The sequence below is a fragment of the Cryptomeria japonica genome, chromosome 1 (genome assembly GCF_030272615.1).
Source record: "Cryptomeria japonica chromosome 1, Sugi_1.0, whole genome shotgun sequence".
Taxonomy (NCBI): Eukaryota; Viridiplantae; Streptophyta; class Pinopsida; order Cupressales; family Cupressaceae; genus Cryptomeria; species Cryptomeria japonica.
Window position 1 is genome coordinate 154,443,387 of NC_081405.1, and position 14,638 is coordinate 154,458,024.

At 37.2% G+C, this 14,638-nt stretch overlaps 1 protein-coding gene across 2 annotated transcripts in view; it reads left to right on the forward strand.

The window, feature by feature from the left end:
- LOC131051811 (putative uncharacterized protein YDL057W) overlaps positions 1-14,638 on the forward strand; it is a 204,888-nt gene that overhangs the window by 97,454 nt on the left and 92,796 nt on the right. Inside the window, exon 5 of one of the 2 annotated variants that reach the window (XM_057986417.2) lies at positions 1,918-2,100. The exons of the other annotated variant lie outside the window; for it this stretch is intronic. Coding sequence (XP_057842400.1) covers positions 1,918-2,100 — 183 coding nt within the window. The remainder of the gene's footprint in view (positions 1-1,917; positions 2,101-14,638) is intronic. 2 annotated transcript variants of the gene reach the window in all.

Sequence of the window (14,638 nt, forward strand, 5' to 3'; positions counted from 1 at the left end):
AGTTATCCTAGGTGGTTTGGATTGAAGTGAGCTTCCATTCATTAACTATCGCTGCAGGTTGAGGAAGCCTTACAAGGCCAGTGGACTATCTGGTCTGGACCATGGTGGTAGTGTTGAACCATATCAATATAAAATGTGCAATGTTGTCTTCACGACCAGCCTATGAAAAACCTGCACTCTTCATACAACTTCACGCCGACAGGATAAAGAATATTACCACGACTGAGGTGGCAAACTCACCTGATGATGATTTTATGGCAGCGCCTTATGTTGATATGCCATAAAAGATGTATGGTGATTATTGGGCATAATAATAGTGACCACCACTGTTTGTCATGAGTGCAATGAGAGCCCGCATAATCGTGGAGATTGTGTGACTGTGTTTGATTGCTGCAGGAACAACTTCTATTCATTCTAGGCAGCAATATATCTATCTTCAGAACTACTTGATCCCATGCTATATGTGTAAGTTCTCAATGCTTCCTGACTGTCCAATATGCCTTCCTAAATCAAACAATCTGCAATCTTGATAACAATTGTGATTTCAGTCGTCAAGCAATCTGACAAATTCATCTCAAAAGGAGACTTCATGAATTTAATCGAAACCCTCAGGCTAGGGTGGATTCGTTTCACCACCGAAACCCCAAATCCTCAAGCTCTGAAAGCTCTCAGCCAAACCAGTAAAATAAATTCTAAAGATTACGTTTTATTTTCGCTCCCTAATATATTTAAATTCAAATGTTTGCTTAGGAAAATATAAATATTAAAGTGACCTTTTTAAATATTATATTTTGGACTTAAGCCACTTTAATATAAAATTAATTAAATAATATTATTTTCATAATGAGCTTTGTGATGAATAATATTAGATAGTTAATTATTAATTCCCTTAGATTATTAATAGCTTATGGGAATTAAATAAGCTATTAATTACTCCCGACTGTCAATGAAGAGGGGACAATATAGATATTTTCAGGAATTTTTTATGCCATATGGCAGCTATTCTGAGTTTAATCATTTTAATAATATTCTCTCAAACTATTAACCTGTGTTTTATCTGAATCCTACGAGTGCTATAGCAGAGTAGACATATAACCTTCCAAGGGACTGTTTTATGGGGACAAGGCTTCTGAATTTTCTCAGCAGCAACTTTTTACAATTGCCAGATTGCCCTCTTGATGGAAACACTAGGTAAGAAACATCTGGTGGAAATAGGTTGTACTTCTAGGTGCTTCTTGTTCTTAGGCTGCAAGCCACCTCTTTTCTGTTTACAAATTTTGTCTGATTTGTAGAAGGCTTATGGAGAGATTAAGAAAATTATTTTCCTGGGGATCCCACCTCCAGGTTTTCATGGATGTGTTATTTCTCCCTTTGAATCGATTGGAAGTTCAGTGAAGCAATTTTTGTTTATTTATAAAGTTTGTTTTTTCCCCTACTTCAGCATTACATCTTCAAGATGCTTAAAGAGTTTGGTTGGGACATCCTAACCACCCGCTCATGTCTACCTGAATACTCCCTGCTTTGGCTCAGCACAGCCTCCCCTCTTGTTTATATCACTTATTTCAAACATATTTTATAACAACTGCTGTCTGACTCTTTTGCTGGTTTGCAGATGTGAATGACTTATTGCAAGTTTATAACATAATATGAAAAGATATTTTTCTTTGTTCTTCTTATCATGCATGATATTATTAAACATTTTAAACATAGACGTCATTTAATGTGTACTGATTATATCCATTTTTTCTAATGTCTCTTGAATTTATTTTTTCTAACGTTTCCATTATCTTTATACAAAATTTGAAATAAAATCTCATATTTTCCTGGGCATGCTTATGGTTTAACCACTTTTTGGATGCTTTGGAGGCTTTTACTGACAACTACTGAGGTGAAATGTTTCAATATGTTGCTTTATAGGAGGTGATGTTGTGTTACTTTATGCTTCCAAGTATCACGATATTGTTGGGACTGTTATCAATATTTGTGGACGATATGACCTGACAAAAGGTATAGAGGATCACTTGTGTGAAGGTTTCGATCCTAAAGATTTTGAGCATAGGATCAATGAAGATGGATTCATCGATGTTACAAATAAGCAGGGTAAGGAATTGCTAAATATTTTATTAAAATTATAAAAACAATTATGGGAATTTCCTAAGGTTGTGAATTCATGCTGAATGAATAATATTCTGTAAAGATCATGAAAATATTATAAAATTGAAATTTTACTAGAGTCCATGGAACATTAATCAAGATAATGCCATTATTTTGATGGTTGCACATAGTTAACTTCTATTTCTTACAAATAATGAGACTTCCAAGAAAAAATCTAAATGGAAGACTTAATTAAAATTTAGTAATTTCCTTGTGATAAATGTACTGCTCATTACAATGATTAAATCCAAGTTGAAAAACTCAGACTCGGCAATAGCTTGGTAGGCCCAAAATTTTTAAGAACTCGAGAAAAACTTGGCAATAGCTCGACAATTTTATCAGACATTTTACATACAAATGTTTAAAAATATTTTTCAAAAACACATATTACTAAATTTGTTGAGCATATTACTAATTTATTAATTTCCATCATATATAAATCAAAATTAAAATTTAATATGTACCATTGACCAAAAAACAAGTTTAAGTCTAATTAACAAGTTATAATGCCAGTTCCACTAGCCATGTCATATGTACAAGTTGCCTCATCTAAAGAGATTTTTGGCAACCTGTGCAATAATAACATCTAAGTAGGCACAGTTATATCCCAATTCCTTGTCAACCCCTCATTGTTATCAAGTTTTTTATTTGATGGATTCCAATAACTGATGGGAATTGGGAGTGGAGACCCCAATGAGGTTGAGTGGTAGTGCCCCCCATGGAGGTCTGGGGGCGACACCCTCAACGGGGTCAGGGGGCAGCGCCCCTTGTGGGATTTGGGGACAACGCTGTCACTGGGTTCAAGGGGCAGCGCCCTTTGTGGGGATTTGGAGGAAACACCTCCAATAGGATTGAGGGGCAGCACCCCTCGTAGGGTTCAAATTAAGGCCTCTGAAACCTTTATCACCAATGAAAATTGTGTTTTCTTAACTGCAAGCAAGAAAAAATAAATATGAATTTGGACAAGTTTTTAATACAAAACTATTGATTTTTTTGCATTTATTCGTGAGTTTTATAGGAAAATATTGTCGAGAGTTTTTCAAAATCTCGTCGGAGAGTTTTTGGACGAGTAACTCACTTGGCATTTTGACTCAGGAGTACTTGCGAGTCAAAATAGTTTTTGGTGAGTTTTTCAACCATGGATTAAATAGAGTTTCTATTCTAAACTATGGGAGATTGATCAATTGCATTGACCACTACAACGAATATAGAATCTCTATTCTTTATTACTAATTTACACTCCTAGGCATATCGACAACTGGTGGAGGAGGACCCTCATTCTCAAAATGCTCAAATTTGGGTTTATGTCTTATTTTGTGTTGTTTCATGTAAATAAGGCCATTTTGGACCATTAATGATCATTTGGAGTCATTTGTGAAAGTTTGGGGTCATTTGGATAAAAGATGTAAAAGTTGCTCAATTGTTGTCAAAGTTGTCATGACAACTTTTTGCTTTGTAATGACAACTTTTTGAAAAGTTGTTAAAAATTGGTTTGGGGTCGGTTGGGGGTTCATAACTGGTTATGTAGGTATAAATAAGCCTTGTATACACGACCCCAAAGGTTGGAATGATTGTAGATGAAATTCTGCTCAATAAACTTATCAATTTCTGCACTTTTTTCTAACGTTTCAGACTGCAAATAATATTGATACAGCCTATACATGACTGTAACGTCCCCATCCTTGACCTCACACCACTAATATTACATATGATTCTACAATTTTGTGAAATCTCTAATAGAGACGAAATTGCAGAAGTAACAGGTCTGTTTTAAGTAAGAGGTACACCTTCACAAAAGAAGAATTGGATCAAGAATATATGAGAGATCCAGATTGTCATTGGCATGAACATCCTATCCAATATATTAGAAGCAATAGTAAAAGTGGATGCATGATAAACAGATCAATCATCTAGCATCATCATAATAGCTCGATTGTCCATTATAAAGAATAATATATACCGTTCTGTTGTGACCTTTTCACACATCGCCCCATTGCTAATGGGGACCCCCTCTTTTCCTACTCTTTGTGTTGTTAGGTTAGGGTTTTGGCTGCTTAGTGGGCAATTTTGTGTTTCCTGTGCCCGAGTCTTAGAGTTTTGATCATGCCCAGTGCCATCTAGGGTTTTTGAAAGTTATAGGATCAAGTTGCAAATGTTGATATTTTAACAATCCTAAATTTTTGTCTAAGTGTTGACCTTTTGAGCATTAGCGTGTTTTTAAACAAGCGCATCAGTGATTTTAAAGTGCCAAGGTATTCCCAGAGCTTTTGGAGTTGTTTTCTCGCTCCTAAGGTATTATTTAGGTTGATTTTGCACTTTATTCCAATAATTTCCTAGCATTTCGCTCTAATTTTCGGAAAATTTGCCTAAGTCCAATCTAATTTTGAAGTTGCTAAGCGATTTTTGAGTGGTTAAAATGCCAAATTCCTAAGGTAAATCCATATTCCAAGGGTTAAAAGGTCAAATTCCATGCTAGAGGTGCTTTTCCCCTCATATTCCAGACTACCCACTCTTTTCCCCCACTCAAAATCCACACTACAAATGGGTTTCCCCTGAAATCCATACTGGCTATGATTTTCCACCACTGTTTATCCATGCCTGGGTCGATTTTCCCCTGGAAGTGCTAAAATTTGGCTAAGTGTCGGTATTTTTCCAGATTGCCATCGATTTTCCACGAGTGCAGGCTATAGTGCGGACAACGTTAAGGATGATTCCATGCCTGGGGCTATTTTCCACTAGGATGTTTTATGACAAGTTAGTGCGGATTTTTGTGCAGACTCTCAGTCCATGCCCAAGTTGATTTTCCACTGAGAGTAATTTGATGAGTTTTAAGTTTGGATTTTCATCCAGATTGAGGTCGATTTTCCACCATGGAGTGTTTTTTGTGAATAAAGTGAATTTGGAGTGTGGATTCCTTGTCCAGACTGCCATTGATTTTCCCTTGTAGTGTTTTATGTGCATTTTGATGAAGTTTTGTATGGATTTTTATCCAAGCTCAGATCGATTTTCCCTTGTGGGGATTATTTTGACATTTTAAATGATTTTTTAAAGGGATTTTTTTAATTCCAGCTAAGGTCGATTTTCCCTTGGAGGCTCAATTTGGACTTAAAATTGAAATATTTAATAAGAGAGCCCCATTTTTAATTGTTTTTAAATGATGATTAATGATTATTTAAAATTTTGAAAGCAAAATTAAATAACTTGCAATAAGCATTTAATATTTGAACCTTCTAGAAGCAAGTTGGTTTTTAGCAAACAAGTATATAAGCAAGTGTTTTATCCCACATTGCTTGTGTGGTGAAAGTGAGAGGCAAAAGCAAGTATAAGAGAGGAGTCTACAACAATATTTTATTACGAAATTTGCCAGGTGTCTCCATGAAAGGCGATTTTTCTCCCTCATTGGCGAATTTTTGCGAAGTGCCGAAGTGAAGTGTTGGGTTAAGGATTCTTTCCTCCTCCATTTTTTCCAGCTTGCTGTTCCATTCCGTTGCTGCCATTGAAGACCATTTTCAGATTTGGCGATTTTTCCAAATTTGGCGATTTTTCCAAGTTTGGCGGTTTTTGGTGAAAGGTGGAGTTTTTAATGTTGGAGAGTTTGGCGATATTTTTCTTCCAATGCCGCTTGCTGTTCCAGACCTCCATTGTTGCTGCCATTGAAGACATTTTCAGAATTTTAAAATGGCGCCATAGCTGGGAAATTTCGATTTGCATTTGGAGGTGTTTTGTGCCATTGTTTGGGGTGATTTCCTTCACACTTTGTGGCTGCTATCATTTCCAGCTTGCTGATATGTTTCAGATCTGAGGTTTGCTTCAGATTTGGACCTCCATTATTAGTTGCATACTTAATTTTCAGACTTCAATTTTCATTGCCCAGCCAATTCCAACTTAGCCGATTTGCATTTGGAGGTGTTTTATGGAGTTTGAGTTCATTTTTCCAGACCATTTTATCGTTGTTGCAAGTCTGAAAACTCCATTGTAGGCAGCTGTTCTCAGAAATTCTCATTTCTAGCCACCTAACCACTTTGACAATTTTGCTTGGAGCTGATTGCTTAGTTATTTTTAATCATTTTCAGGGATTTTTAACTACTTTGCAAGGTGCTGGTAAGTCTGAAGTAATTAATTTTCAGACTTGTCCTTAGAAATTTATTTTTTACCAACCACACTTACATTCCTAGATATGATTGTTTTCATCATCAAAATTGATTTTTATCAAGTTATGCATATTTTTGAAGGATTGCAACATGTTTTTTGAAGTTAATTTATTAGTTGTAGGCTGTCTTCAGATTTAGACCTCCATTGTTGACTGCGGAAGGTGTCTTCAGACATACTTTGTGTGAAAACACAACCTTTCACACCTTTCCTTAGTCATCCTTGATCTGGTATACTCATTTGCATTTTAGCTTGCATATTTTCTAAGCATAAGGAGGTACTAATGAATTTTATAGAGGGTTTCCATGCCCTAGCATTGTCATACTTTGAATCTTAATTATCAAGATCTACCAAGAGTATGGATTATTTTCCTGACTTTATGCTCTAATTAGCTAAAATCTTTAGAAAGTCAGGAATTTTATAAAGAGCATTATTTATTTTCCTGAGTCTAACTTCAAGCTTCGTACAGGTATGATGTCGAAGTCCGGATTCAAGGAAAGGAAAGAACTACTGAAGATGCTGGAGACTGGATTCTATCCAGAGCTCAAGATTTCATCCAGATGTAAGGAGATCATAGATACAAACATGCATTTCCTAGACTTGGATCAGATGCGACAACGGATGTTCGGAGTTGAAGATCAAGTCCCTTCCCCAGTCTATGCGAACATTATGAAGAGTGGTATTTTTCATGCCGCTGGATTTCCACAATCCATATAGTGCAGTGAGCTTATCGTGGAGTGTGCACGGTTTAATGATCCGCTCATGCTAATGATCAAAACTCATGAGGGCGTTGTTATTGCCTACCTTGCTGAGGATGCTATTGCTGAGGTGTTCTGGATTCCATGCGGAGCGAACATGAAGGATGTGACCAAGGATGAATATACAGAAAGATACACGAAGAAGATGGGTGTATGCAAGAATTTGATAAACAAAGAGTGGATGATTGAGCCTAGGTCTCATCATTCCAAGCCTCCCAAGACACTCATGTGCATAGACTTCAAAGAGGAGTATAGCGACTTAATATTCCCACTCAACAGAGTGATGGGGATGCTGCAAGGAGCAATATTCGATGGATGGATGTTCTACTTCATCCAGGATTGTCTTAGAGGAACATTAGTAAATTGGTCTAAAATTATAAGTGACAATCTATACTTTCAGCTGAGGAATGTAGAGCGGTCCAAGTCATTCGCCATGACGTCTTACCTGGTATACCTGCTTGCATGGTTTGTTTCATATAGAGGTTTGATATGCAAAGGTGAAGTCGGGAATGGGCAAGGACAATTCAAGAGTCATGAATGCTACTCCCACTTGAGCATGTATAGAATTGAAGATTATAAGAGAGTGAATGATGCATTCACTATGTATATCAGATGGATGTTGCAAGGCGGAATCCATAGTAGATTGTCCAAGAAGGCAACAAAGCTAATAGAGAAATATGGATCGTGATATATTTGTTGATGCATGATAGCCTCAGTGAGATAAATGATTGAATGAGAGATAAAAAACTCTACCTAGGGTAACCAATGGGCTTAATAAATGCATGACTGAGTCCTCCACCGGTGGAAAATCCTACAAATGGGTGGAGAGACTTAATGATGCTAAGTTTAATATTTCCAAGTTGCAGGAGTTGGTGAGAAGGTTTGCACGTGTGTGGAGGCACTAGATGGTCTAATATCTCTATGTATCAGACTGTGTGGAGGCACTAGATGGTCTGATATAGAGTTGATCCACATTGTTTGTGAGGGTGGAAGATGTGCAAAGACCCCCTGAGGCGAATCAATTTGATTGGAGGACTTTTTGTTGAATGAAAATGAACGTGACTATCGTAAAAGGCCAAACTGTGACAGTCATGATTAACCAGTGTCAATGCCCCGAACCAAGTCTTAGAAGGAAGTTTGGTTGTTAGATGCTTGAAGATAGGATCATAGACCCGGAGAAGAGTTTCCCATATCAAAGTTAACAAGTTTTGAGCCATAAGTGTGTTGGTTTGGTCCTTGGTCATCAAAGTTGACAGTCCTAAATGTGGGAGCCTAGTAACCATTAATGAATGGTAAGTGTGACAGTGTTGAGAGCCACCAATTTGCATTTGTTGTGATACCTCAAACCAAGACGAGTTTACCTTGATGTTGATATGTCCTTGTAATGTTGGATCATGTCTTGAAAGGGTGGCCAAGTCTATAGACCAGTAGGTGTATCCAAGGGTACCTATAACAGATGGGTTTTGAAACCATTGTCATTGTGTACTTAAACTTTTGCGAGTGTCCTTCCTCTGCATCAACAACTCCATCTAGGGGTGGGGATGAGTGATAGAGTAAAATGTCTGTAAGATGTTCTTACTAATTGTAATGTCCCCATTTTGCGAGCATCAGAGTTTGTAAGAATTAGCCTATCATTTGACCCTCGTAGGCTAACAATTATTGATAGAGGGCCTCGTGTGGCAGTTACTTGGTGATTAGAGACATTACTCTTCAGCTGGATTTAGGTTTTGGCCTTTGCACAGGTTTTTTGACTCAGATTGGCACACTTACTATTTATAGTAAGTTACTATTTTGGGAGAGTCAGGGTTCCTATTAATAGAAAGACACCTGAGCAGAGCTTATTGGCAGTGTCAACCTTGATTGGGCCTTTGCAGCTATTTCTAGACTCAGTTCCACATACTTACTATTTATAGTAAGTCACTATTCAGGGTTTCTATTTTTAGATAGGCATCCAATCACATGGAGAATGGGGAGAGTCGACTCCTGGCTCAGACGGTTTAGCAATCAGACAAGTACATCAAGAGATATTAAAGTTTAAGTGACTTAAGTGATTTATTTAATATTTTAATATTATTATAAAGTTCTAAAGTAACTTTATAATAATGAAGTCACTTTAATATAATAAAGTGCGTTAAGTGAATAATTTAATGTAGGAATAAATCTTTTATCCCACATTGGCCAGGAAGGTGTTTGAGCTCTCTTAAGGAAAGAATAAAAAGAAAGGCAAGAGTTCATTCTCGGCATCCAATTGATGAATTGTAATTTTTGAAATGGGAGTAGTTTGAGAGAGGAAGAAACCAAGGTTTCAACCTTTGCACTTTGGAGAGCGTAAATTCTTCGAAGTTTAGGGCATCTGAGGTGCTGAAATAATCACTGATATTTGCCATTGGGAGTGACTTCATTCAGGGTCACTATTTATGCACAAATTGAAGAAGAATCCATGGAATGTTGAGCTGGTTAATGAATTTCATCTGGAAGTTGAAAGACCATATTGGAGGAAACATTGCCAATGCATTGTCATTATTTATTTTGTGAGCTGCTACAGTACCCGCGTCTACAGTACCCCCGTGAACAGTGCGCATGAACAGTGCCGTGAACAGTGCGCTACAGTGCCGTGAACAGTGCACATGAACAGTGCCGTGAATAGTGCGCTACAGTGCCGTGAACAGTGCGCTACAGTAGTTGGAGTTCTATAGAAGGGGATTTAGAAAGGTTGAACAGCTATATATATTTGACAAGGGATTTGCATATGAGGAGAATCAAACCAATATATCAAGGCAGCCATTGAAATACCAGGTTTTCTATCTATGGTCATTGTATTAGAAAATCATTACTTCATTGCCTCATTTTCTATTATGATTATATCATGAAATATTTGGAGGTTGCATATGTTTAATGGAGATATAATTTGCATATTCCACATTCATGGTAACATTCAACATTGATCAGCCATTTAGCTTTCATGCCAATTGTTTGCTTAAATGCCTAATGGCTGTAGGTGTACTTTGGGATGCATGACAAGTGTTTGTCTTAATGTCAACTAGCTGTACTAGTTAATTTCAGTCATTACATGTGTGGAAAGGTCTAAAACAGCTAGTATATCATTTCTATAACAATTTTGCATTGTTAGAAGCTTTCCATAACTTCATTTGCAGCCTACAAACCCAAAGCAGACAAATAAGAATTCATTACAGCGGCTTCAAACATTGTATGCCAAGTGTTTGACAATATTCCTTGGGGGTTCAATAAGCAAAACAGGGTCAGATTAGCCAAGGGATATTACACTAATGGTTTACATAAAATAATAATCCAAAGTTAAATAGAAAGGAATATAATATTATAGTTTTTAAGTTTTGAAATAATTTAAATTTCTAATTGTAAAGCAATGGTAGTTAGGGATAGAGTAGTGTTAAATTATAGTCTCAGTCGTAACTAAATTGTATCAAGAGCACAAAATACTAATTCTGTTATTTACGATTTAAATAAGATTGGAATTTGGTTAGCGTTTAACTGACAGATTAACCTTGCAAATATTTAAGTTGGTTAAAGTTATGAACGCCGGTGTAGATGATTGTGGCTCCACACAGGGGTCACGACCCTATGTGGAACCACGTGGTTCCACATAGGATCGCGACCCCGTGTGGGGGCACAATTCCATGAAGACAATCGCATATATACGCCATCCTCCATGTTGTTACTTGGTGTTTGTAGTACATAACAAAACAGATAAAGATCGGTGACATATATATGCATTTGCCTTCATACCTACAGAGGCAAATCGATAAGAGACTTAATCGGTTCTTCATTTCTTCGATCTGACTCTAATATACCAGAAATTTGAAGCTACATTAAATCTGATTGCACATAAACAATAACAGTCTATTTTACATTTACATGGTATCAGAGCCTAACTACTTAAGATCCGAATAGACTAAAAGCGAAGTTTACATATCAAATCGAAGATTTCTAAAATGGCAAACACAATCAGATTCGAGGACAGACTCGAAGCAGCAGCAAATTTTGTGGCTCGGAAAGTCAGAATTATGATAGTATTAAGAGAGAACAAATTAATCAAATTCATAAAAGAAGACAAGCCCGAACGTGCAGACGAACCTGAGAAAACTGTGTGAAATGAAGGAAATGATAAAGCTGTAAAAATCGTGATAGATGCAGTAAGGGATCACATAATACCACTTATATTAAAATATGACAACGCTTATGAAATGTTCAAAACCCTTGAAAGGACGTATGAGATAAACAATCCGAGCAAAACCCTAGCTCTAAAAAGACAGTTGAACCACATAAGTATAAATAAAGGTGAAACAATAAACTCATACTTCATGAGGATAGGTTCACTCAGAGATCAACTGCAAAAACATGATTATCATGTCGAGAAGCAAGAACTATCAATGATTACTCTAGATGGATTACTTGAATCCTGGGAATCATTCAAACAAGGCATAAATGCAAGGGATAAATTTACAGAATTTGATCGACTAAGGGATGACTGCCTCCTTGAAGAGTCAAGGCAAATGAAAGGGGGAAATCACAAAACTAAAGATGAGGACCTCCACATTTTGAATACCGACTCCCGTAAGAAAGGCAAGAAGAGAAACTTCAAGAAGAGAAAATCCCATCATGGGAAAAGCTTTCATAAGAAAGACATGTCAAAAATGCAATGTCATAGATGTGATCAGTACGGACACATGTCATTTAATTGTCCTGATAAAGTAAAACAGCAGGCATCATTCGCCAAAGTAGAGAGGAACATAAAACTTGAATCTGAGAAGTTTGTATTATATTCAGCACTATCAAATCAAGCTTCAAACAAGTTTAACACTTGGGTGATAGACAGTGGATCGTCAAGACATGTCACCGGATTCAAAGAGTTACTAGACTCAATAGAAGAGGGATCAAATGAAGAGGTAAGAATAGGGGATGACTCTGCACACCCTGTAAAAGGTGTCGGAACATGTACAATCAGACTGAAGTCTGGAATCTCAATCCAACTCACTAGGGTACTATTTGTACCAGGCATCAAAAGGAACTTAGTCTTTATCTCTGCACTTGAGGATGACGGATATAGAGTCTCATTCATAGAAGGAAAGGTAATGGCATGGCCAAAAACATCCACCTTCAAAAGAGCACAAGTGATTGGTTACAGACAAGGACACCTATATGAATTGTGTAATGAGCCAAATCAAACCTTACTTCATGAAGTCATAGATCAAGCGGAAATTTGGCATAGAAGACTAGGGCACTTACATTTTCGTGCTCTACCCTCCATGGAGAAATTAGTCACAGGACTACCTAAACTAAAGCCAATTCATTCAGATGTTTGTAAAGGATGTGCACTAGGGAAAAACACTAAAAGCTCTTTTCCCTGCAGTTCTAGAAAAATTAAAGGAGTACTAGAACTAGTTCACTCTGACTTATGTGGGCCTATGTCTGAACCATCACTAGGAAACGCATTATACTATGTAATCTTTGTAGACGTTTTTTCTAGGAAAACTTGGATTTATTTCCTTAAAAGTAAAGAATCTGAAGATATTCTTAGGAAATTTAAAGAGTTCAAATCTATTTGTAATGTCCCCACCTTTTTAGCATCTCATTGGAGTTCTTAGCCTTTACATTCTCCGAAGGCTAAGTGGAGAAACAAGGAGAAATTGATTAAATTAATTTCTTATTAAGTCATTAAATAAAATAAAATTAAAAAAGGTGACTTTATATTTAATTAATTTAATTAAAAGTGACTTAAGTGATTTATTTAAATATTTTAATGTTATTATAAAGTTATAAAGTAACTTTATAATAATAAAGTCACTTTAATATTATAATGTGTGAATATGTCTTTAATCCCACATTGGCCAAGAAAGTGTTGGAGCTCTCATAAGAAAGAATAAGAAGGGACTTAAGAGCTCATTTTATATCATCCATCTAGAGAATTGATATTTGTTTGTTATGAACTTGGGAGAAGAAGCCAAGGGTTTCTGATTCAGTCAGCCATTGGAGAGCGACAATTCTTCAGTATTGCAACCATTTGAGGTGGTGAAATATCCACTAAATTTGGCATTTCAGGAGAGCTTCATTCTGGAGTTCTATTTGGGCTTTAAAAAGAAGGGAAGACATCTAGGGTATGCAGATTTTCGAATATATATTAATTGCAGACCTACAGTTTCATTTGGCAGCCATTAAAAATCAGAATTGAAGCAATCATTTCAAAATACAATTGCTGCTACAGTACCCGCGCTACAGTAAACGCTACAGTACCGCCATACGGACTGCTACAGTGCCGCGTGAACAGTACCGCGTGAATAGTGCCGCCGTACGGATTGCTACAGTACCGCGTGAACAGTAATTTTTTCAAAAAAATTAAAATTTGCAGTTGGCAGATTTTTTCAACTACTGGGACAGCAAAAATCAGGTTTTTATCTTACATTGTAATGAATTTGTTTTCCAGGCATATTGGCCATAAAACAGAACAAACATTCCCTTGATAGTTTCGTAAATTAATTCCAGCAGTAATATTATTGTTCCAGTATTATTTTAAGCATAGGAGTTTATTCCAGTATTGTTTCATTGCTCATTATTACCAAAAAAAAACACAAAAAAATCTATAAACATTCAAAAACCAAAACAAATTCAAATCTATTGCATTCAAAAGAAACAGTCAGCAGAGGAGAGCCAAGTTGGGTTCTTACATTGGTATCAGAGCTAAATCCTGCCATCTTGAGGGTTTAGCAATCACATGCAGCCGCCTGAGGTTGGCTCTCACAGATATTACACTCGCAGGCGAGCTTTGTTTGACAGGGAACAAGAATTTGACAGGCAGCCGGGCACCATGGGTGACAGGCAAGGGGGTAGCCCACCCAGAGGCGATAGGAATGAGGAGCAAGAAACAAGGGAATTTTTCAGAGTAATGGCTACAGGACAGCAGCAGATGGCTCAGGCCTTGCAGGCACTCACCACCATGATTGAGCGCATGAACCCACAAGACAGACAGAATCAGGAGCAAGGGGATAACAGGAGTGCAGTGGGGTCACCTAGAGCTCAGAGGACTCATTCCAGGACAGCAGATAGGCCTACACGTCCTACCTTCATTAGAGATGAGCCTGAGGTAGCACCTACAGGAGAACCAGGAGAGGAGATGTTCGCAGATATCCTCATGGCTGCGAATGACGAATGGGATTTATTAACTCCACAGGTGCGAGAGAGGATGACATTCGAGAGGTTTGTTAATCAGAGGAGAGAGCATTACAGGTCACTCAGACAGGATAGGAGGCCTAGAGGTCAAAATAGTGAGCTAAATAGGGTTACAGGCAAGCTTACTATGCCTACATTTGATGGGAGTGGTAAGATGACAGCTCAAGCTTGGATTCATAAGCTTGACACATTTTTGGCACTGAGGCCAATGACAGAGATTGAAGCTATCAAATACGCGACTTTGCATTTGGAGGGAGTAGCACATGACTGGTGGTACCATGGTATGGTAACACTTCAGCATAATCAGGTGACAGAGTACCAGGACTTCATGGATAGGTTGGTTGAAAGATTTGACAAGAAAGATCCAGAGGTTT